The following is a 24,363-nucleotide window of genomic DNA, read 5'->3' on the forward strand; positions in this document are numbered from 1 at the left end:
GATCATGATATACAGTTTGTTACAACATGCAGAGATCTCGTACCCATTGGTACAATGATCGTAGATGCATAGAATATAAAATAGAGATAAAGAAATACACAGCAATGTACAGTTACTCGCAAAATTGAGCGTACGCCTATGCTTGTGAATATTGGCGGGAAAATCAATTGAATCATGTATATTTGGGAATGAGAACACGGTGTGTGTGTGTTAGTATCGTTTAAATGACAATTAACGAAAGAAAAACGAAGTAACGTTAGGTACTTATTTAAATTTAACCGAAAATGTAAAATTACTGGAGTTTTGTTACAAGATTGAGCACACGTATAACGAATTTTTTCAATTCCGTGGATCTATGTTGTAACTTGATGTGACCGTGTGTTCTTCGTGACTCTCGGCTTGGAACTGAACAGAAAACACGAAAAGAAAAATAGCCGAAGCTTTGAACACGTAACGGACGACCCTTTTGCATCAATGTGAAGACAATCCTCGAAACTAACGTTGCACAATTCGTCAACGACATCTGGCACGCTTTACGTCACTGTTGCGTTTGCTCCAAAAGAAACAAAAAAAGGAGAGTAGGGCAAGGGGGAAAATAAATAGGAAAACATCATTACGATTATTTGACAATACGACACTGGTGATAATAAATTCCATGAATAATAATTTATTGATAAACTGTCCGACCCACTTTCTAGTTAATTAATGACTATTATTTGGGATTTTTTAAGCCAAATAAAAATCTCAATATAATTAATTATCCTTTAATAACAGTTTCTAAATAATAAATTAATATTTCGTATTAATGAACTCTGATTAATTAATATTCAATTATTGTTTTACAAATTACTTTATAAATTTATAAATGTAAATATAATTTCATATATATATATATATTTATTTATAATAATTATATTAAATTATTTTTATACACCGTTGATTAATTGAGAAATTTTAAAAAGATGTTTCAAGTCAAATTAATCCCTTTGGTAGTTCTACTTGTGTATTTTGATAATTGTCCATGAGAATTGCAGGCAAAGGCACCGTTAATAATAGAGTAATTTTAAAAATAATTATATATTACATTATTTATTGATTAATATTGTATAAATATAAATATATATATTTATTCATTTGTATTCATATAATATTAATCAATAAACAATTCTATTGTATAAATTATTTATATATACATAGAAGATATATAGTAGAAGCTCGTCCCGCACGTCGTGACTCGAGTTTCCTAGGAAACTCATCCGGAACAGAGGCCTTACCCGTAATCGATCGAAGCTCGTGTCGAGGTTAACGGATGATTGACGAGGAATCGAGGCCCGGGGTTACGAAGCAGGCGGACCCCGGGCCTAAAACCCCATAATCGATACGAGCACGGTGTGCGTGTCATCGTGTCGATGAAACTTTAGACGACGAACCGTGATCTCGCCCCCGGGACGCGTGCGAATTAAATCCACAGCTTTGTCCGCTCCGTCGAAAAGTCGATGACCGCTTGGATCGTTGTTTATTTGTCGAGCGTGACGAGTCTCCTTCGACCGACGCGTTCCATTGTTTCTCCGCGATTAACACCAGAACCGCCAACAGTGAACGTGCATATTGCTGTTCGCGTCAGGCCACGTGCGTGTCTTCGAAATTAGACGGGGAGCGGGCAAATTAATTCACGAGTGTCATTAGTTGTCCATTTTGATCATTGTTCGCGAGGATTGTAGGCAAAGGCATCGTTAATAATTGAGTAATTTTAAAAAGAAGTTTCGAACAAATTAAATTAATCCCTTTGGTAGTTCTAGTTGTCTATTTTATAATTGTCCATGAAAATTGTAGGCAAGGGGACTGTTAACAATTGAGTAATTTTAAAAAGAAGATTCAAGTCAAATTAATCCCTTTGGTAGTTCTAGTTGTGTATTTTGATAATTGTTCATGAGAATTGTAGGCAAAGACACTGTTAACAATTGAGTAATTTTAAAAAGAAATTTCAAAACACGTCAAACTTATCCCTTTGGTAGTTGTCTATTTTATAATTGTTCATGAGAATTGTAAGCAAAGGCACCATTGACAATTGAGTAATTTTAAAAAGAAATTTCAAATAAGTTAAATTAATCCCTTTGGTACTTCTAATCTTGTCTATTTTGATAATTGTCCATGAGAATAGTAGGCAAAGATACCGTTAACAATTGAGTAATTTTAAAAAGAAGTTTCAAATAAATCAAATTAATCCTTATGGTAGTTCCAGTGCTCGAAACACAAGTCCATAGTGTTTATTATTATTTTCGTGCGTTTACGTCGAAGACTGAACAAGCTCGTCGCAAAATCGTTAACACGTTGAACGCCAGAATGATCACTGATGCTCCAAAGTTGGAACGGTTCTCTAAAGCGCTTACAAGACACGAACTCTGATACTTGTGAACTTTTAAATAGCATTACTCTCGTTAGTAACACTGCAAAGTAACAAATAAGTGCACCAAAGTTGTATGATAACACTTGAAACAGATCTCGCTCGAAGCTGACCCAAAAATTTGAACGAAGAGTCTTCGCGCAAGCTTCTCGAAATAATACACTTTTCATACTTCTATCTTATATTTCCAAAAACATGAATACCTGACCTCGAGTTCTTTAAACGACACGTTTTCTTCAAAGACGCATCGTAACCGAGAAGGAGACGAATCGAATGACCAAGGACAAGGTGACCTCGAGTCGACCTACAAAAGTAAAATCGTTTAAAAAATGCCTCGTAACTTCGATATCTCTGAGAACGTAAGAAGGTAAAAAGTGAAAGAGACATTCGTTGTCAATGGAGCTGCCTGAATGTAATATATTTCGTATAAAATCTTTCTTCGTTAGAAAATAATGAGGTCGAGTAACAGTTTTTATCGACTCGCCCTGTGCAAGGGCTCCCGCTCTAAATAAATAAATACATTCCGACGGTTCGCGAGGGGAATCGAGTCGCCAAGATGTTCGATCGAAAAAACAACAGTTCCCAGCGAATCACCGGCCGTTAAACGCAACGACGAGTATCGACGCGACCTATATAGCTTCCGAGCGACATTACCCCGGTTTCGCCCTAAAAATAAACGTCACGAGCTCGGAGTGTCGTTCGAAGTCGACTACCCACTTGTCTCCGGGCGCGAAATAACGACGTGCTCGTCGTTAATCCGCGACTGGTTTCGAATCTAATTACGCATCTGCGTGCTCGTGTGTCCCGTTCCCGGAATCGATGTGAACCGGCGCGTAGATGGGCGTTTCGCGGGAAGTGTGATTGTGAAATGATGTTCGCCCGCGCGGAAAATTTTTCACCGATTTCCTCGGTATCGTCCCGTGTCCCACTGACACCTTCGGAGGTGTAACTTGTAATGGGGACTGGAGACAAGTATCTCGGCGGGTGAGCTGCGTTACCAGGTCGTGTACCGATCTTTAGAATGGGTAGAGGTTCAGGGGTCGATGGTTAGAAGTAGTAATTTGGAGGTAGAGGTTTGGTGATGGAAGTTTAGAGTTAGAGATTTAGAGCTGGAGGTAAAGGTGGAGAGGTAGAGGTTTGGAGGTAGAGATTTGAAGGTAGAAATTTAGAGCTGGAGGTAAAGGTGGAGATGAAAGTTTAGAGTTAGAGATTCGAAGGTAGAGATTTAGAGCTGGAGGTAAAGGTGGAGATGAAAGTTTAGAGTTAGAGATTCGAAGGTAGAGATTTAGAGCTGGAGGTAAAGGTGGAGATGGAAGTTTAGAGTTAGAGATTTTAAGGTAGAGATTTAGAGCTGGAGGTAAAGTGGAGATGGAAGTTTAGAGTTAGAGATTTGAAGGTAGAGATTTAGAGCTGGAGGTAAAGGTGGAGATGGAAGTTTAGAGTTAGAGATTCGAAGGTAGAGATTTAGAGCTGAAGGTAAAGGTGGAGATGGAAGTTTAGAGTTAGAGATTCGAAGGTAGAGATTTAGAGCTGGAGGTAAATGTGGAGACGGTAGAAATAAAGAGGTAGGGGTTTGGAGGTAGAGATTTAGAGGTAGAGGTTTAGAGGTAGAGGTTTAGAAGTAGAGGTTTAGAGGTAGAGGTAGAGGTTTAGAGGTAAAGGTTTAGAGGTAGAGGTTTAGAGGTAGAGGTTTAGAGGAAGAGGTTTGGAGGTAGAGATTTGAAGGTAGAAATTTAGAGCTGGAGGTAAAGGTGGAGATGAAAGTTTAGAGTTAGAGATTCGAAGGTAGAGATTTAGAGCTGGAGGTAAAGGTGGAGATGGAAGTTTAGAGTTAGAGATTTTAAGGTAGAGATTTAGAGCTGGAGGTAAAGTGGAGATGGAAGTTTAGAGTTAGAGATTTGAAGGTAGAGATTTAGAGCTGGAGGTAAAGGTGGAGATGGAAGTTTAGAGTTAGAGATTTTAAGGTAGAGATTTAGAGCTGGAGGTAAAGGTGGAGATGGAAGTTTAGAGTTAGAGATTCGAAGGTAGAGATTTAGAGCTGAAGGTAAAGGTGGAGATGGAAGTTTAGAGTTAGAGATTCGAAGGTAGAGATTTAGAGCTGGAGGTAAATGTGGAGACGGTAGAAATAAAGAGGTAGGGGTTTGGAGGTAGAGATTTAGAGGTAGAGGTTTAGAGGTAGAGGTTTAGAAGTAGAGGTTTAGAGGTAGAGGTAGAGGTTTAGAGGTAAAGGTTTAGAGGTAGAGGTTTAGAGGTAGAGGTTTAGAGGAAGAGGTTTAGAGGTAGAGATTTAGAGGTAGATGCTTAGAGGTAGAGGTTTAGAGGTAGAGGCTCAGAGGTAGAGGTTTAGAGGTAGAGATTTAAAAGTACAGGTTTGGAGGTAGAGATTTAGAGGTAGAGATTTAAAAGTACAGGTTTGGAGGTAGAGATTTAGAGGTAGAGATTGAAAGGTAGAGATTTAGAGCTGGAGGTAAAGATTTGGAGGTAGAGATTTAGAGGTAAAGATTTAGAGGTAAAGATTTAGAGGTAGAGATTTAGAGGCAGAGATTTAGAGGTAGAGATTTAGAGGTAGAGCTTCAGAGGTAGAGGCTCAGAGATAGAGATTCAGAGGTAGAGGTTTAGAAAAGTCTCTCCCAGCGCGAAAAGAGACGACAGCCACATGGAAGAACACAATCGGACGAAATAACACCTTCGAAAATGAAACGTTCGAGAGAACCTGCCTGCTGTTCGATTTGCGTCGATCCATCGAAGTCGCGAGCGAGTCGATGGTTAAACGGAGGCCACCCCCCCCCCCCCACCCATCTCCCCGGTTCTTTGCGATCGAAGCCTCGATAAAAGTTACGCACGGCGCAGTGATTGATGGGAAATCGCGCGCGAGCCGGGAGCTGTTCGAGGCTCGAGGACCCGGCGCGAGTAATCGATACTGCACCGCCAACGGGCAATATCGAACGGGTGGTCGGCAGAAACCAAGCCACCACCTTTGCAGAAATTCGTTCGATAGGAAAGGTGTCTCGAAAAATTGTACACCGGCCGAGAACAGTTTGAATCGAGAAATCGAATCGGTGTACCAAATATTCAAGAATTCTTAGAACTCGATGATCGATCGTGCACCCAAAAACAACGAAAATCAGAAGAAATTCGTAACTACTTACTCTCTTTATTCAAAGCAAACTTTAAATAATATTTAAAATAATTCTGTATTATTTTACTATCGAATATACCTTACATTTTACATACTTACATGTAAACTAATGAAAACAGTTATCAATCTGAATTTTAGTTTCTTAAAATAATCAAATGCAGATTATTTAATTTCGTTAATTGTTAATTCCACAACTGTTGCGTCAATTTTAGACAAATGATTATCTACGTAATTCGACATGAAAAATTATATTTTACTTCAAATAATCATTTATTTTGTGTGTTGCTCATTTATCCTCGTTTACGAGACACGAATTTCAATTACAAAATTTCATTTTAACGAAAGATGTTCGAAAAGATCTCGAATTTTTTTCAACATTCTTCAACCCGTTTGTGAACGAGATGCAAATTTTGCAAGAGATGGCACGACAAACGATACTTTATCGCGCTTTGTGTTTTATCGTTCTTTATTACCGTCTTATTTATCGAAAGATTAAATTAAGTCTTGCCACGCTATAGAGTTCGTTTACCCGGTTAATAAATCAAATCGTTAAAAACGCTCCTAGACACGATGTCGTCGATTTGGTTACCCTCTCGGTTTGGTTCCTGATGTTTCCCCAATCCCTTGGTTATTTTGTTGCGGTTCTAAACCATATTTCAACAGATTATCGATAGTTGTTCCGTACGTTTATGCGTCCCTGTGAGTAAACGAGGATAATTCGGTTCTGTTTACAAAATTTCTCGTATCTCGTGAACGAAGATAAAATACACGTTTACGCGAACTTTGTTCATTGTCACCGAGCGTACACTCGACTTCCCACGAATCACGAGACACCCTGTATGCCCGATATAACCGTGTTTAAACCGATCGGTTTTAAATTCTAATCGTTACCGTAGTTCTTAATTTTTTAATAACTTCTACTAAACATTCCGCTCGTGTAACTGTACGAGACTCGTCTTTTAGCTCGTTTCGAGTTCTGAAATCATTCGTAACTCATATATTTTCAAACGAAAACATTTTCAGCTATATCGAAACTGTACAGTCACTCCATCGACGATTTGTTTCTTTCGTCTTAATCGTGCCATTATTCCGTGCCAATTATCGCATACTGAAGACCAGTGCTGCTCCTACAGGCTACAAAGCTCGTTATTCTTATTTCAATGTAATCGAACAGTTGTCATATCGTCGATACAACGTACAATGTACTTTGGAAACCTATATTTCTCAAGAATTTTCACTATCTCAATTCCTGGCTCGAATTCACTACGAGTACATAAACGTAAAATAAACATTGAACAAATTTGAGTATCACGACTGATACAGTTACATTCGTTTATCTTTCACGAAACAGGCAAATAACCAATTAAAAATACAAGAGTGCGCGATACTGTTAAAAAGTCATCCCGTTCGAATAAATAAAGAAAAGGCTCTCGAACTATTACTATTATTGTTATTACGATACTGTTACTATTATTGAGAACAATCGCGATGTTTCTCCGATCGCTCGAAAACCCATTTGCGCGCTCGGTCGGGTTAAAGTTCAGAAACGGACTTGAAACGCGCTGCGTTGTGGAATTTTATCTCTCGACTTTGTATCTTCCGAACTTCAAACTCTTTTGGTAGCGTAGACGCGGATTCGGGCGGACGCGATAACGATAATACTTCCTACGTTGCGTTATCGCGTATTATTCACAGGCGGATACGTTTACTCGATGTATAGGGAACGAGACCGCGGAACGCGCGCGACGATGATCAACGAAACGTGAAAATTAGCGCGGATTCGGTTCCTCGATTTCGAAACGGCTCGGGGCGATACGGTGACGATCTTCTCCTCGATAGGATATTCCGAATCCATTTCACGGCGACGTAAATGGCCCGATCCCCGTACGTCGCCTCTTCCTTCCCCCACTCCGTCCCGATCGGATCGAATCGCGCGCGTCATCGTTGGTCGCGTCCGCGTCGTGTTTCCCAAGCCCCTCCCCTCTCGCGCATCTCGCTTACGCGCTGTACCGAGGGACGGAAGCGATTCTCGGCGCGCGAATTTACGAAAATAAACGAGACGATCAGGGCCGTTCGAATCCATCGGCGAGATTGGCGCGTAACTCTTCGAAATACTGTTTCTAAACGTGCGAAACGATATATGAAATAAGTAAAAATAAATATTGGGTTGTTTGGAAAGTTACTTGGTTTCTTTTTTGGTGAAATTGAGACACGATTTTTTTAGAGTGTGTAAATAATTTATCGAATTATATATTCTCCGTTTTACTATAAATTTAGTACTATAAATTTATTTTTATAGTATTAGGAGAATACTATAGTTTTAGATTAGAGTAAATAGTTATAGTAATGGATTAGATACTTAATTACGAAATGGAACACCGACTGTTGAACATTGTGCAACTTGTACGGAGTTATTTTAATTTTTGGTGGGTTGGAAGATGTATCGAGTGTAAAGTAGGTATGTAAAATGTAAGACATATTTGATAGTAAAGTAATACAGAGTTATTTTAACTGAATATTAAGGTGTAAAAAAGGTGGGACATTTTTTAATACACTGTGCATCAAAGATTTAAAATGATCGTAACCATGCTAACGATCGAAACGAATTTCATCCGATTGTTTCGGTTATATTTATAAAATCGACTGCCACGTTGTTCTCCGTATTTAATGTTGTTGGATAATTTGTCCGTGTACTTGTTATCTTGTAGTACTACCAACGACGTTAATTTCATTCAAAAGTTTACAAGTATTTAAACCTTTTAAAGAGACGTAAGTTTGGAGTCACCAGTGACCATCGTTGCATTCAACGTGTTAAATTATCTCAGTTAGGTTAACGTTGAACGTAACATTTTGACAGATATTGACTCTGTAGGTTCACTGCTTTCAACTGTCCAAATGTTTAAAATTCTTCTATAGAGAACTAAAAATTAATTCCACAGAAGGAAGATTGGTAATTCGAACCAATGGGGAGGAAACTTTTTTTTATCGTTTCACCGTATCTTTATTAATATTACCGCTAATATTGTAATTACCGTTAGAAATGGTTTCACAGACCCCAAAAGATACTATCTGGGGGCCTGTTCAGTTCTTGAGTCGTCCCTGGCTCGCATTACGTGTTCGCTAAAAATTCAACCAAAATATACAAACAACTTAAGACAATTCCCTTGGTGAAAAGCAAAAACATCCAATTTAAAAAACGCCACATAAATTGATCCCTTTGTCGCAAAAATTCTATTGGGTTGTTCAGAAAGTGATTTCCTTTTCCAAAATATAGAATATATAATTTAATAAAATATTTACACACTCTGAAAAAATCGTGTTTCATTTCCACCAAAAAAAAACAAAATTACTTTCCGAACAACCCAATACATGCAAACTGAAAAAATCCACACCCCAAGTACGTCGATTTTGCGATAATTCGAACTCCGTCATAGTTCACGTATCGTGACAGTAACAATGCGCGTATTTATTTACCATGCTCTGTACAACATTACCATTTTCACTCGTAAGAATTCCCTCTCGGTGAACCGATCGTAACACTCGTGAATTCACGTTAAAACAAGTAGATCGTTGCGATGCGATCGACCGTAACAACGATTCACTTTTCAATCTCCTCTGTACCCACAATTTTGTATTTACAAATTGCCTCTCGAGATCGCGAACACGACCGAAATTCGCCAAAAAATTGAAGAAAAAAAGATGTTCGATCGAATCGCGAGCCGCGCGGGTAAATATCGTAAAAAGGCGAGCGTCGGTGGAATCGAACTCGATTGTTTCCTTGACGAAAGTCAACGATGACCGCTTCCGCTCGGTCGGTCGGTCGGTGCACCTTGTCCGTTTTCTGTTTTCCCTTAACGACAACGAGAAACAAGGCAGTTTACGTTCGCACGATACGGCGTTTCTTTGGCTTCGATAACCGAAAGTAACGGAAGATTTGCCAGGGATGGCGACGTTTATCAGAAGAGCGAGGTTCCCCATTAGGAGACGATACAGTGAGTTCTCGAGCGAGGGAACTTGGAACGAAACGGATCGTTCGTGCGCTCTCCTAACCGTTCTCGTCGCGGTGTTGAAAACCGGAGCAGGTCGTCGCGATGGATACGAATCACTTTGCGACGATATCCTCGGTTCGCGTGTGCGTTGAATTCGCGTGGACACGGGGTTCTCGTCGATCGAGAATAATGAAATCGTGGAACAGGAACGCGAGTCGTCTACGCGTCGAACGACGCCGTAACGCGCGTCGCGACGCGATCGTACGAGCCGCCATACTTTCTCGACGTCGTAATGGCGGTGACGCAACGTCCGTTTACCCGCCGACGACGTAAATAATTATCGAAACGAACGCAGCCCTGCTGAATCTCCTCCTTTTCCTCGTTCCCGCGAATTTGTGCGTGCACGATCAACGATCCAGTTCTGAAAGGAAAATATTGTTCCCCTGTTGCAGGTAAATCACCGTTCTTCCCGAGTCTCGAGGAGCAGAGCGGAACCCTACTGGAGGATCCGAACGCACCGAGTCAGTTGGACGGCGTTGGAGTCGGTGTCGGGGTCGGTGTCGGTGTCGGTGTTGGCGTTGGCGTCGGTGTCGGGGTTGGCGTCGGGGGCGGTATAACCGCCTCTCAGGCCGCGCCGCTTTCCTCGCCGAGTCGGAGCAGTCCTCACAGCCAGGGTAGCGAGACCGGAGAACGCTTTTCCAGGAAAGTGTTTGTCGGCGGATTGCCACCAGACATCGACGAGGGTACATTTCCTTTCTTTCTTTGCGTTTTTTCCTCGGCTAATTTACGATCCTCCCTACCCTCTACGCGGATTAAAGTAACGACACGAACGAACTCCGAGATTCTTAACATTTGACAACGACGAGTCTATTGACCCTTTCGCTCCGGCGGGCGTATATATACGTCTTTGAAAAATGATCATTCATATACGAAGAGCGTCTATATACGGTTTGGGAAGGTGATCACTGAGGTACCAAGAGCGTATATATACGGTTTCGGAAAGTGATCGCTGAGGTACTAAGAGCGTATATATATGCTTTGGAAAAGTGGTTGCTGAGGTACTAAGACCGTATATATCCGATCTGGAAAGTGATTGCTGAGGTACGAGGAGCGTGTATATACGCTCTGGGAAAGTGATCGCTAAGATACGAAGGGCGTGTATACACGTTCGTACAATATATACATTTATTTCATACATTACGTGAGATACTTTTGTTAATCGAGTATCTGGCAACGCTGCACGCCTCAAATAGTTAACTATCATATCGTTTACACCGATCAGCAACTGCGACCAAATTGACACATGTGGAAATTTAATACGACCGCAAAGGGTTAATCAACGGAGGCTTCGATTCGACGTGACTCCGGGTCGGAGTTCGACGCGACTCCGGGTCGACGTTAGACGCGTCCCCGGGTCGAAGGAGTCACGATTTTCGTCTCGCCTCGAGAGCTCTCGTTTCCCCCTCTCTTGTTCTCCTGCCAGCGCGACGATCACGGAAACGCGACCCGCTCGATTTATACCGTACTTAACGTCTGTCGAAATTTGTTTCCTTGCAGAAGAAATAAAAGCCAGTTTTCGTCGTTTTGGATCATTGGTCGTCGATTGGCCCCATAAAGCGGAGAGCAAATCCTACTTTCCACCAAAGGGCTACGCTTTCCTGCTTTTCCAGGTAACTTAGAAACGAGTTTCTACGCGCGACCACGCTTGAAACTTTTAAACGATGCGTGCCGAAACGAACGCCACGGATATCACGCAGCGTCCATTGATACGCGCGGGTAACGAAACAAACGGGTCAACCCTTTGCACTCGAAACATTTCTGCTACCGGAAACTAGCACCTCGATGAAATCCTTCGAATCGTGTAATTAATTCAAAACGGAGTATTTTCGTTTCAATATTTCGTATACGTATATTTACATCTCACAAGAAAGGAGTAATTGAATTTTAATTTCAATTTCAAACCACGATGGTTTTTCGAATTGGAGAAAGTACACCGAATTAAACGACGATCGAGGATTGCCTCTCGAGTGGAAAGGGTTAATGCTGTATATCTGTGCTTTCGAAAAGTAGAGCGCCAAAAACTCGTTTTATTCTTGGAACGTTCTGCTGGTGGACTTGGAGATGATACATCGAATCCAAGGAATACCGTTAGAGTCACTTTTATCGCGATAAACTTCGAATAATTACAATTTTCAAAGATTGTAAGTTTTGGGTTTTTTTTTTATATACTACTTTAACCCTTTGCACTCGAAGCTTTTCCGTTACCGGAAACTAGCACCTGGATGAAATCCTTCGAATCGTGTAATTAATTCAAAACGGAGTATTTTCGTTTCAACGTTTCGTATACGTATATTTACATCTTACAAGAAAGGAGTAATTGAATTTTAATTCCAATTCCAAACCACGATGGTTTTTCGAATTGAAGAAAGTACACCGAATTAAACGACGATCGAGGATCGTCTCTCGAGTGAAAAGGGTTAAACGTCGCGTGGACGTATCCCGCGTGCGTTTCCCATTTTCAGTGAAAGCGATCGAACGTAAACGAAAGTAATCGTTCGTCGACCGCCTCGCCTTGTTCGAGAGAGGGCCTGGCGATAATCGGTACGCCGTAAACGTACGCGAGTCGCGAGCACGTTGCCATTCATACGAGATTTCTTTCGAACGCAGGACGAGGCGTCTGTGCAGCAGTTGATCGACGCGTGCATTCAGGACGAGGAGAAACTGTATCTATGCGTGAGCTCGCCGACGACCAAAGACAAACCGGTGCAGATCCGACCGTGGCGATTGAGCGACGCGGACTTCGTCCTGGACGCCTCGATGCCGCTGGATCCGCGGAAAACGGTGTTCGTTGGCGGTGTACCGCGACCACTGAAGGCCGTGGAGCTGGCAATGATCATGGACCGGCTCTACGGTGGCGTGTGTTACGCGGGGATCGACACCGATCCCGAACTCAAGTACCCGAAAGGAGCCGGCAGGGTCGCTTTCAGTAATCAGCAGAGCTACATAGCTGCCATATCGGCCAGATTCGTTCAATTGCAGCACGGCGACATAGACAAAAGAGTGAGTGACAACCTACGAAACGGATAGGTGACATCGAGGCATCACAGTGGCGTTCTAACGTTTTCTTCTTTTCTGTTTCTTTTTTTTTTTTCTTTTCTTCTCTTCTCTTACCAAAGGTCGAAGTCAAACCGTACGTTCTGGACGATCAAATGTGCGACGAATGTCAGGGACAACGTTGCGGAGGCAAATTCGCGCCGTTCTTTTGCGCCAACGTTACCTGCTTGCAGGTGAGTTTCAATTTCCGCCGCATTTACTTCCGTCTAATGCGCGCGGCTCGCAGCCGCGCGACGATATACCCGGTTGGTTCGCGCACGAAAACGAAGACGCGTGTTTTTTTTCCCTTTCTTTTGTTCCAGTACTACTGCGAGCATTGCTGGGCAACGATTCACTCTCGACCAGGTCGGGAGTTTCACAAGCCGCTGGTGAAGGAGGGTGCGGATCGGCCTCGAGCCGTGCCTTACCGCTGGTGTTAACCCCAGCTGCGTTGTCCCTAATTATCTCGCAACCCTAGCTAATTAACTACCACTTCTACGAACCACCCCCTCCCCCCACGAGACACTTTACCCACCTTCACCCGACCCCAGAGACCCCCAACCCCGACACCGATACCCCCAAAGACCCCCACCAAGACCCCAGTCACCGCCACACCACCACCACTACCACCACCACCACCACCACCGTCACAACCACCCTCGCCTACGAAAAGAAATATCCACCCCGCACCTACGACATCCCCAAACTCCCCGGCCCGTCCGACAGTCCGTCTCACCCTTTATCACTTACCTACCGGAACACAGCCCGAAAAAAAACCACTATTACAACTACTACTACTACTACTACTACTACTACTACTACTACTACTACTACTACTACTACTACTACTACTACTACTACTACTACTGCTACTACCACTACTACTACTACCACTACCACTACCACTACCACTACCACTACCACTACCACTACTACTACTACTACTACTACTACTACTGCTACTACTACTACTACTACTACTACTACTACTACTACTGCTACTACTACTACTACTACTACTACCACCACCACTACTACCACTACTACTACCACTACTGCTACTACCACTACTACTACTACCACTACTACTACCACTACCACTACTACTACTACTACTACTACCACTACTACTACTACTACTACTACTACTACTACTACTACTACTACTACTACTACTACTACTACTACTACTACTACTACTACTACTACTACTACTACTACTACTACTACTACTACTACTACTACTACTACTACTACTACTACTACTACTACTACTGCTACTACCACTACTACTACTACCACTACCACTACCACTACCACTACCACTACCACTACCACTACCACTACCACTACCACTACCACTACTACTACTACTACTACTACTACTACTACTACTACTACTACTACCACTACTACTACTACCAAACTACTACTACCACTACCACTACTACTACCACTACTACTACTACTACTACTACTGCTACTACTACTACTACTACTACTACCACCACCACTACTACCACTACTACTACCACTACTGCTACTACCACTACTACTACTACCACTACTACTACTACTACCACTACTACTACTACTACTACTACCACTACTACTACTACTACTACTACTACTACTACTACTACTACTACTACTACTACTACTACTACTACTACTACTACTACTACCCACTCGATCGTCAGTACTACCACTACTCTACTACTACCACTATTATCGCTACTACTATTACTACTCTATCACTACTACCACAATTACTATTCAACTACAAGTTACTTCAAACTCCACTGCTACTTTAACACTTTTACCGGTTACTCGACGAGGATTAAAAAGGAAAAAAAAAAGTACCACCCGCTGTTGCCTGCCAGCCGATCATCTCGGCGTCGCACTGACCTTCGATCTCCGATCTCGCAGCATCCGGAGGAACGTGAACACCGAACACGGAATACGATCGCGCGGTCGGAAATGTGGTAGAGAGCTTCACTTCCTCCGTCGTTCGTCGTCGAAGGGTGGGAGAGCTCGACGGGACTCGTCGTCGCGCGTTTCATCGATGGGAGTAACGAGAACGGAAACCCCGCCGCCGAGCACCGATGGACGAAAGAGTGTGGCCGTTCGCGAATCGGATGTTGCGAGAAGTACGCGGGGGGCCGTCGAGAAGAATGGACGGAAGGAAGAGAGAACGATGGACAAACGATTCTCGGTACACATCGATCGTTCATACGTATTATCTGTCCGTCGCTGTAAAAAGGAACAAAGAAAAAGGAGAATATGGTACTCGGTCCGCGCGCACGGGATCGAGTGGTATGTATATATACACGTATACACGTGTATACATGTATCAATGTGTATCGCTATATACGCGGGTATACGTATATATACAGACGCGCGCACGTATACATCTATCTTAGTTACCGAACGTCACGAATTCGCCAGCGACCGCGATTCAAGCGCACCGAGTCGAGTCGAGTTCCCGATCCGCTCGTGGACCGCGGCACTCGACCGCCCCGTAGTGCGAAGATCCGCGAGTTCCTCTTCTCCTTGCCCCGTTCGCTCGTCTCTTTTCTCGCGGCGCACCGGGCGAAGGTAGACAGAGTCTCTCGCCGATCGACCACTGACCACGGAGAACGTGCTTTCACACCGAGCAGGGCTGCGCGGGTATCAACCACACCGAATCAACCAACGACTCAACCGACTCAACCAACCGAACCAACCAACCAACCAACCAACGAACTAACCAATCAACCAACCAACCAACCAATCAACCAACCACAGGGAAGACCGTTCCCCGCTTCTGCACCGATCTCGCCTCTCATCCTTTTGTACCGAGCGACGACTCGGCAAGAAACAGAGAAGAGACTTCCTAGTCGGAGATACCGGCGGAAAACAACCAGAATTTTCCTTCTTCGCTCCCGTTGATTCGCCGACTGTCCTTCTTCTTCTTCGTAAACCGGGCGACGAGCCGAAGAAGGAAAACTGGACGAACGAACGACGATGGACGCGACTCCCGTACCCTCCTCTCGCGTCGATCGTCTCGCGCGAACAGTGGCGCTCGCGAACGATCGACCGGTGGACGTATGGCGTGGTGTCGTCGTTGGGAAGCCCCGGACGGCCGGTCGGTTTTGAAAGGTCGAGCTCCGGCCCCGAGAGACGCCACGAAACAAACGAGAAATGGTAAGAAAATAATAGCGAGTACCTGATTCGACGCGAACCTGCGAGATTTAAAGATCGATAGAGAGAAAGGGAGACAGGAAGCGAAAGAGAAAGAAAGAGAGAGAGAGAGAGAGAGAGAGAGAGAGAGAGAGAAAGAGTGTGGGGGAAAGAGAGAAAGAAAGATAGAGAGAGAGAGAGAGAGAGAGAGTGAGAGTGAGTGAAAGAGAGGGAACGATCGAAAGAGTTATCAAAGTCGCCGAGACAAGCGCGCTGGTAGAAACGCGGAAGAGAGTGATAGGAAAAAAATAATAGAGACGCGAAGCCGGGAGGCGAAACCGTTCGCGAATTGAATGTTGAATAGATAATGAAAAAAAACATCCACGCTTCAAACCGCTGTGTATTAGATAATTCTCTGTATCACACAGTCTTTAGCTTTTAAGGACTTATTGAATATGTTACATAGGTGCGTTATATATAAATATATATTATACATGCGTTTTTCGCGTGGATAAACGCGACTCGCGCTCGTAGTCGGAATATTTGGGGGGAGAGAAAGAAAGAGAGCGAGATACGAGAGAAAGAGAACGAGAGAGAGAGAGAGAGAGAAATGATTTTTTACTAATTAACTTATCCGAGTGCGAGGCGTAGGAAAAATTAAAGAAAGGGGGGAAAGAGTCATAGCAGGGGGGACTGGGAGCGAAAGAGGGAGAAAGAGAGATATAGAGAGGAAGAGGGAGAGATTGGGTGAAAGCGAATGAGAACGAGATAGTTGACGGGAAATAAAGAGGACGGAGGGTAAATGAACAATTTAAAAAGTCGATAGTTGAATTTACTTAGCGCACGCGCACGCGCGGACCCGCGTGTTCTCGCACGTCACGTCTGTCTAACCGTACCGGATTCTCTGCCAATACTTGAACCCAGTACGATGCGACTTTTTTCACGTAGTCGTTTCCGGGGGGGAGGGGGGGGGAAAAAAGGAAACCGAAAAAATAACGCGGGCCTCGGTCTCGCGTCCGTACGGTGACGACGACGGTCCGTTGCTTGTTTTCAAAGAGAGGGAAAATAAAAGAAACGAGAGTACAAAATTAACGACTACACGCGGATACACGATGTCCCGTGGGGAGTGGAAGTACGCGCGAAAGTAACCAGACACGCCGGGGACAGTCGCGGCGAACCGGGCTGATTCCGATGTCGCGCTCGGGACTGGTCGCGCGAATCCGGAAACGATCGGCCAATCGTAGCTGAACCGCCGCACGCGCCGATTCGTACCGTACGCGCGTGCGTGGTAGCACGCACCCAGGCCCGCGACACCTTCTACGATAAACGAACACGGTGAGAATTATCTCTCTCGCGGAAGTACGCTTCGTACGAGAATTCGACTTCGAGGGCGAAGGGGAGAACCGAGGTTGAGAGTTTCTCGTCCTCGAAGTAAACGAGCGACGATAATACCATCTATCGAGGGTCGTGGCCGATCAGTTACGCTCGTCGTACGTCCGTTACGAGGAAATTTTGGAAATTCGCGCGAGGATTTGGTAATCCGTGTTCGCGCGAACCTTGTACTAGACTCGTAGTGAAAATCGCATGGATCCCTCCTGTGTACATAACCGGCCCCTCTTCTAACCGATACGAACCGCGTAAAATCGCGGCGGTCGAATGCACGTTTTCTTAATCCTAACGAATTATCTTCGCTCGGTGTATATAATCAAACGCAATGATGCAATCGACGTAGTTCAAATGAAATCTCACCTCGACCGAGACACTCGAGTTATTACAGGTTACCTATTCTTCGATGGAAAACCAGCGAGTTTACGCCAGTTTTTCTCGATGGTAATTCCTGGCGTGACGCTTCCCGAACGCTCCACCGACGATCGTCCGACTATTCTACCATTTTTTCTTACCGACGATACGCGAGTATAATTGGTCCTTTTGCCCCCACCCCCACCCCCTCCCTTCGACCCTGTAATCGAAGGAGGTGGAAAGTACTTCACCCGAGGGAAAAGAAAAAAAAAAACGAACGGGTGAACAAACCGCGCGATAGCTTTAACTCGAACGAAAAATAAACGAGAACGACGTATTCGTTTTCGGTCTCTCGTCGGACACACGGAACGAGCGAACGGAAGCGGCACGCACGGAACCAGTATGCAACGTTGTGTGTTCCGCTTAATAGATGGACGTGTTCTATACGTAGCAGCATCATCGGTCGAAACCATAAGCTCGTAGTTTAATCTCGCACGACGAGTTCTCTTTAACGATACACTCCCGCGCGTGTTGGGTATTCGGCGAACGGCGAATTACACGCGCGCGCGCACACACACGCACACACACCGCACACGTATACCAACACCGTACACGTAATACGTAGAAACATAGACACGCGCGTGCAAAGACACACAATGCTTGGTCACTCTTTGAACGACAAACACACGTACACGCACTCGGCCACGCGTGCGCGCGAACATAGACAAATACACACCCGCGCGCACGCGCGCATACGTACACGAACACACTTGTACGAATTGGTAGAACAGGCGATCATGGATCAACCGATACGTTGCGTACGTCTGATAACGAGGAATGGACAAACAAAAGTAATCTCCACATCTATATATACATATATATATATATATACATACATACATATATATATATATTTATTTTTTTGGTACTCTTTTTTGTATATACTTGTCGCCGTAGATTAGGTGACGTCTAGGCACCGCACGAGGTATGAGCTATACGCATGAGAGAAAAGGGAGAGCGACGCGAGAAACTGCGTCAACGACGATGATCCTCCGTCCCTTCGTTCATACGAATTCGTGCCGATATACTCGCGAGCGTTCAACGGGGGCGGGAGAAACGCGTAGTCTAATAATTACGAGTGAACGACCCTGCTCGACGACTGTCCGTCGTGACGAGCAGAGTTACGTTTTTCATTCGCTCACCTCCCTCGGCCGAGCATTGGCAGAGACAGAAGGTATTTAGGCGTAAACTTGCCGCGGGCGTCGACGGACGACACGGAACGACGAACTAAAGGGGGAGAGAAATAAAATACCAGAAACGTCGCTAACGCTGGTACAGCGAACGGAGCGAGAGATACGGGGAATGAAGCAGCGCGTTGCCGATGAAGTGTGCGCGAAACTCGTCGAGATACGCGTCGCGCGTATACGCATGCGCGCACGCATGCGCGTACATCGCCGCGTCTGCCCTCGCGTGCGCGGGCACGTCGCGCGTATCGGTCGATGATAGATCGGACGTATTGAATTTTTCTATCCGTTGCTACGATAATATTCTAAATAACGGTTAATCCTTTCTTACGCGCTCGACTAGTTCGGAAATTAGCACGTCGGGGACTTCTGTGTATGCATGAAAGCGAGAGAGAGAGGGAAAAAGAAAGGTAGCAACAAACGGGACATTTTTTAGGGAAATCTCCGAACGACGGAGAAACGAAAGATCGATGTAATACGGGAGGACGAGACGAAGGGATGGAATAAGAAAGGGCGGACGATCGATCGAGCAAGAGAGATAGAAAAAGAAAAAAAGAGGCGAACATTAGTTAGCGTAATTTTTCCGACACAGAGACGTCGTTCTCGCGTGGACGAGGAGCGATGGGAACGAATACGTGCGGCCGGCGCGCGACCGGTTAATAATAAATTAAATACCGCGGTGCCTCCGCGAGATAAATAAACCGCGTGCCTACGCTCGCGTGATTTTTCGATCGTTTCGAAGACGGAACTTCTCGAGCAATTTCTTCTCGTCCGGGATTCCACCGCGATGAAACGTCGAACGAATATACATACCCCATTGGTGTTTTTCGTCTTTCGCCGTCGTAATTTCGCTCGTTATCGAAACAAAAACGCTCGAAATCGATTCGCGACCACCGAACGACGACGGTGATCCCTTCCAACTTGTACGAAAATTGCTCCTCCCCCGACGAAAAGAAAAAAAGAAAAGGAATCGAAGTAACTTTCCCGGCGGACAATTTCTCGCGACGGAGAGGAAGAAATTTTCTTTTTTTATTTTTGGGAGGGGGCGACGGAAGTTTCGATCGGGTCGACGAATTCCGAGAAATCGACGAAACATTCTTGCGGACAACGCGTCACCGCGGTTCGTACATTAGGCGGAAATTTGCATACCGACGAACGAGCGCGAAACACGCGTCCGTGAACGCTGCTGCCGCACGCGCCACCACACACTCGTACACATCCATGCGCGAAAACGATACGGATACGGTATATATACATATATATATACACACATATATACGTATGTATCTATATGTGTGTATATATATACATGTATACACACGCACGTTGACGCGTAACGCACGCGATCTCATTCGTGCACGGACAAGCTCTCCCACTAATCGATCGATATAATTGTAGCGAAACTTAACTAGGTACCAATTCACCTAAATCAATTGATAATTAAAGAAAAAGTATACATATTTAGAGAGTAGTATTGCTCCGATACTTGAACGAACCGAGTATTTGGACGAGGACCGAGACCGAGATTTTTCTAGACAAATTTTTCTATTCGTTAGAGAACGCGGAGTACAGCTCCGAATCGCGGAGCGTCTCTGGAACCTGCTATCGGCGAACGAGAATCGCGCGATTGGAACGCGCGAGTAAACACGGTGGACGCGTCAGAACCGACCCAACGCGAACACTCTCGAGCGATTTTCGGCCCAATTGTTCTGGCGCGGATCTTGCCAATCCACGTACACGAATACACGAGGCACTCGCGCGCGCATATACACACCACACACGCACACACATACACATATGTGTGTATACACATACACACCGATACGAGTACAGAAAACCGTGCGTGTACGCAATTTACCATACCGGGGCATCCCCCGTGGAGACACGACCGTTTAGTTGAATTCAGCGGAGCGCGTGCGCGTGCGCGGCTACAATTTCGCGCGCATGCGCCCAGCGTTCCACGGATTTCTTCTCGGTGGTCCCCTCTGTCGCGAGCACACGTGCGAGCGTGACGTACGCGTACGCACGTACACATACACATACATACGTACACGATAGGAAATTAAAACGAAAGCAGTGGCACGAAACGCGTAACAAGGGTGTGCCGAAAATCACCTATCGCGAGTCGACTGCTGTTTTCGAATCGTTTGCGTGCCTCCACGACGACGATCGTTGAACGATTTTCTCGCACGAATACCCGATGGACTCGTCAAGCTTCGATCGGCCGATTCTACGGATTTTCCACAGCGTTGTGCGCGCGATACGTCGGGAATTGGATTCCTTTAGTTAATTTTTATCGTGAACGCGTATCGGGGGTAAAGGAGTCGACGACGATGACGAGAACGACTATGACTACTACTGCTACTACCACTTTACTACTTACAACTACTACTACTACTACAACCACTGCTACTACTACTACTACTACAACCACTGCTACTACTACTACTACTACTGCTATCACTACTACTACTTCTACCACTACAATCACTACTACTACTTCTACCACTACTATCACTACTACGATTCGAAATTTTCTACGTTTAGACAAATTTGATAAATTTGATTTTTTAACGTCTTTGTACACGCATTCGCGAACGGCCGATTTACGAAACGGGAGATTCACACGTCGCGTGAAACGGTTACGGTAGTTAGTGGAAAATAATTTCGATTCGCCGGTGGAGCGCGGGCGAATTGTAGCGCAAATTGATTAGCAAATCTGATAACTGGCGTTGCTCCGTGATCGCGGGATCGCTTCGCTCGGTGATCGAACGAACGTCGTCACCGCGTACCAACGAGAAAAATCGCTGATGGCGAACATATCACTTGGAATTTTTTGATCCGTGGTAATGTGCGTGTACGTGACACACACACGCGCGCACGCGCGCGAGACTCGTCGAGCCTTTGGTTCGCCGCGTTCTTTCCGATGTAGCGCGTCGGGAACGAGTATACGGTTCGGTCGGGCCGTTAGGGGTCGCAATCGTGGATCTCGTCGTCGTGGACGCGCGGTAATCGCAATCTCGATGTCTCTTGTTCGTCGTTCGCGAAGTAAAGAGGTGAGAGAGACGCGTAGAAACGCGAGAAAGTAGAAAGGGTACGGTGAAGCGGGCACCACTGCTCCGCCCAGCAGTCGCGTAGCGAAATCTTTATACGTACGAAACATGCAACACGTACACACGATGAAATGCATTCGCAGAACGTGGCGCGCAAAGAATTTGATGGAATGAAAAGAAAAAAAATAATAATAATAATAACAATAATAATATTAAATATTAATATTAATAATTAATAATAATTATAATTATAATAATAATAATAATAACGACGAGGATGTCGATGATAAACCACATCCGCAGCGAAGTTATCGTTCGATATCGCTAGTAACAAAATTAATAACAACAAAATATAAATAATATGTTAGGTATGATTCTTCACCTCCTTTGTAATATGTGTGATAAAGCATAATATATATAATATAATGACAATTATATAGATATATATATATATATATTATATATATATAAAGTACTAATATATAATTGATAATAACGATTCAAATATCTAATATATTCTGACAGACTTGGAAACAAAAGTAACGGATGTAATTGGAAATTATATACCGATTGCGCGTAACGACAGTAAGGGAGGAAATGCGAGAGAGAACGAGGGTAACGCGAGAAGAGAGTGGAAGAACGGCCAGAAAGAGCGGGAGAGGGAAGTTTTGAATCTGAGAACCGGATACGGCGTTTCGCGATCGAGGAAGAGTCGAGATTACACGTGGGAGAGAACGGGAGTTAGACGCGTGGACACCTAAGAGAATCGGAGAGAGGGAATCCGCGAAACGTGACGGGCGGTGGTTCACACCTCGGATGCACACGATTATTATAAACAATATCGCGCGTAATACTGTCGTTCGAGTAATACGTCTGTGTGTGTAATTAAAAAGAAAAAAAAATGAAAGGTAACGAATACAAAATGGAAAAAAAGATAAAAATGTGGGGGGGCGGGAGGGGGGGGAACGAGTAACAATGGTAGTCATTTACGATAGATTTGTATTTTTCAGTGTTGAGAAGTTTTTTATACCGCTGTTATATTCTTGTCTAAATATCTTAGTTCAGAAAGAATGCGTGAGAGACAAGTGTTCTGTGTATCTTAGCGTGTATGCGACAAGGCGCGTCCGAGAGTGCGTTCGTGTGCAAGAGGGGAGAGGGAGAGAATGGGAGAGAAAGCGTTGGACGGTTGATCGAGGTGAGGGTAGCGACCGAGAGACGAAACGGTGACAAACTCAGCGAGAAAGAGAGAAAGAGAGAGAGAGAGAGGAGAAGAAATTTCGGTGGACGAACGATCATCGCGGAAATGGTGTACTCTTAGGGGGTGTTCGCGGGTGATCGCGAGAGATCGGTGAGGGGTGATCCTCGAACGAGCGTACCGATGACGAACTCGTCGTTCGCCCAGGGATCGTTTTCGCCAAGGTGGAGAAGAAGAAAAAAAAGAGAGAAAAAGAAACACGAACCGGTCTCGAGCGACGAAACGTATCGTTCGAATCGTACGAATCGAAATTTCTCGTTCGCGAGACGAGACGAGACGAGACGAGGCTCGACGACCGGTTCGCAATTATTTTTCTTTTTTCTTTTTTCCGTGTAGGCGGAAAAAGGATACGATTCGAGGCGCGATATCGCGTGCGCGGCACCGCGTCCGCGTACACGAAACTCAATATCCGAGGCGAGATCGATCGCGAGCGCACGGTGTTGGCCCGCGATCGGCCGCAACGACCCGATTGCGGCGCGTCAAACTCGCGCTCCCAGCGACGACGTACCAGATACGTACAACACGGTCGCGTCGTCACGCGCGTACAGGTACCGCGCATGCATATATAGACACATTGATTAGCGGATATCGATTGCATTAGAATCGAGAGTAGCGACTATTTTTGTTGTTGCCGCGTTTGAACGCGTTCAAGGGGCCGAGGCCGTGTGTACGCGTCAACGAAGAACGTTGGAACACCGTCGTATCGGAATCGATCGGGGAAATATCACCCACAGCGATCCTCTCGCGAACACCTACACCCTCGAGTCTCTCCACGAGGGAGAACGAGTTTTTTCCGAGTCCCTCGTTTTGGCAAAAAAAAAAAAAAGAGAAAAACATCTCCGAAGAGACGAACGAACGGAACGCGAAGGAGCAGTTGCGTAGCAACGAACGCGCGAGACACGCGTCCGCGCATGCGTCCGCGCATGCGCCCACGCATGCGTCCGCTCCTCGGTTGGCTCACCGGGGGATTCACCGAGAAACGTACAGACGCGTACGTACTTACGTGGCTCCTACTCGAATAACCGTGTACAACTTCCTTGCTCACCCTCCGATGTACCGTGTTCCGCGTACGATTCGATTGATTTTTATTTTTTTAAATAAACGTTGTCGTCCTTTATATACACTTGCGCATTGTAATTGAGAGACGAAACATTCGTAGTGTTCGTAGCGATAAGTTATGCGTGGGGTCCGTTTCCAGTTTTATTCTTTTTCTTTTTGCGTTTGTTTTTGTTCCTTCGGTTCTTCTTTTCTACTTTCTATTTTCTTTTCTTACTTTCTTTTTAC

General features: G+C 44.8%; 2 protein-coding genes across 2 annotated transcripts in view; both read left to right on the top strand.

Annotated features, from left to right (window-relative positions):
* Orb2 (cytoplasmic polyadenylation element-binding protein orb2) overlaps positions 1-13,222 on the top strand; it is a 183,531-nt gene extending 170,309 nt beyond the window's left edge. The window contains exons 4-8 of the mRNA XM_076309508.1: positions 9,985-10,275; positions 11,090-11,202; positions 12,200-12,592; positions 12,709-12,819; positions 12,949-13,222. Of these exons, the coding sequence (XP_076165623.1) occupies positions 9,985-10,275; positions 11,090-11,202; positions 12,200-12,592; positions 12,709-12,819; positions 12,949-13,065 (1,025 nt within the window). The 3' untranslated portion in view covers positions 13,066-13,222. The remainder of the gene's footprint in view (positions 1-9,984; positions 10,276-11,089; positions 11,203-12,199; positions 12,593-12,708; positions 12,820-12,948) is intronic.
* A 2,004-nt stretch (positions 13,223-15,226) lies between these two features.
* Positions 15,227-22,767, top strand: LOC143145820 (uncharacterized). Its single transcript, XM_076309577.1, has 2 exons — positions 15,227-15,811; positions 22,350-22,767. The coding sequence occupies exons 1-2, from the start codon at positions 15,715-15,717 to the stop codon at positions 22,583-22,585; spliced, it is 333 nt and encodes a 110-aa protein (XP_076165692.1). The 5' UTR covers positions 15,227-15,714; the 3' UTR covers positions 22,586-22,767.
* The last annotated feature ends 1,596 nt before the right edge of the window (positions 22,768-24,363 follow it).

Source organism: Ptiloglossa arizonensis, chromosome 1, assembly GCF_051014685.1.
Source record: "Ptiloglossa arizonensis isolate GNS036 chromosome 1, iyPtiAriz1_principal, whole genome shotgun sequence".
Lineage (NCBI taxonomy): Eukaryota > Metazoa > Arthropoda > Insecta > Hymenoptera > Colletidae > Ptiloglossa > Ptiloglossa arizonensis.

Excerpts from the sequence above, each read along its gene's own strand:
- LOC143145820 (XM_076309577.1), top strand. The coding sequence starts at position 15,715 with ATGGCGTGGTGTCGTCGTTGGGAAGCCCCGGACGGCCGGTCGGTTTTG. Across the intron at positions 15,812-22,349 it reads CACGAAACAAACGAGAAATG|ACTTGGAAACAAAAGTAACG; the intron begins GTAAGAAAATAA and ends ATATTCTGACAG.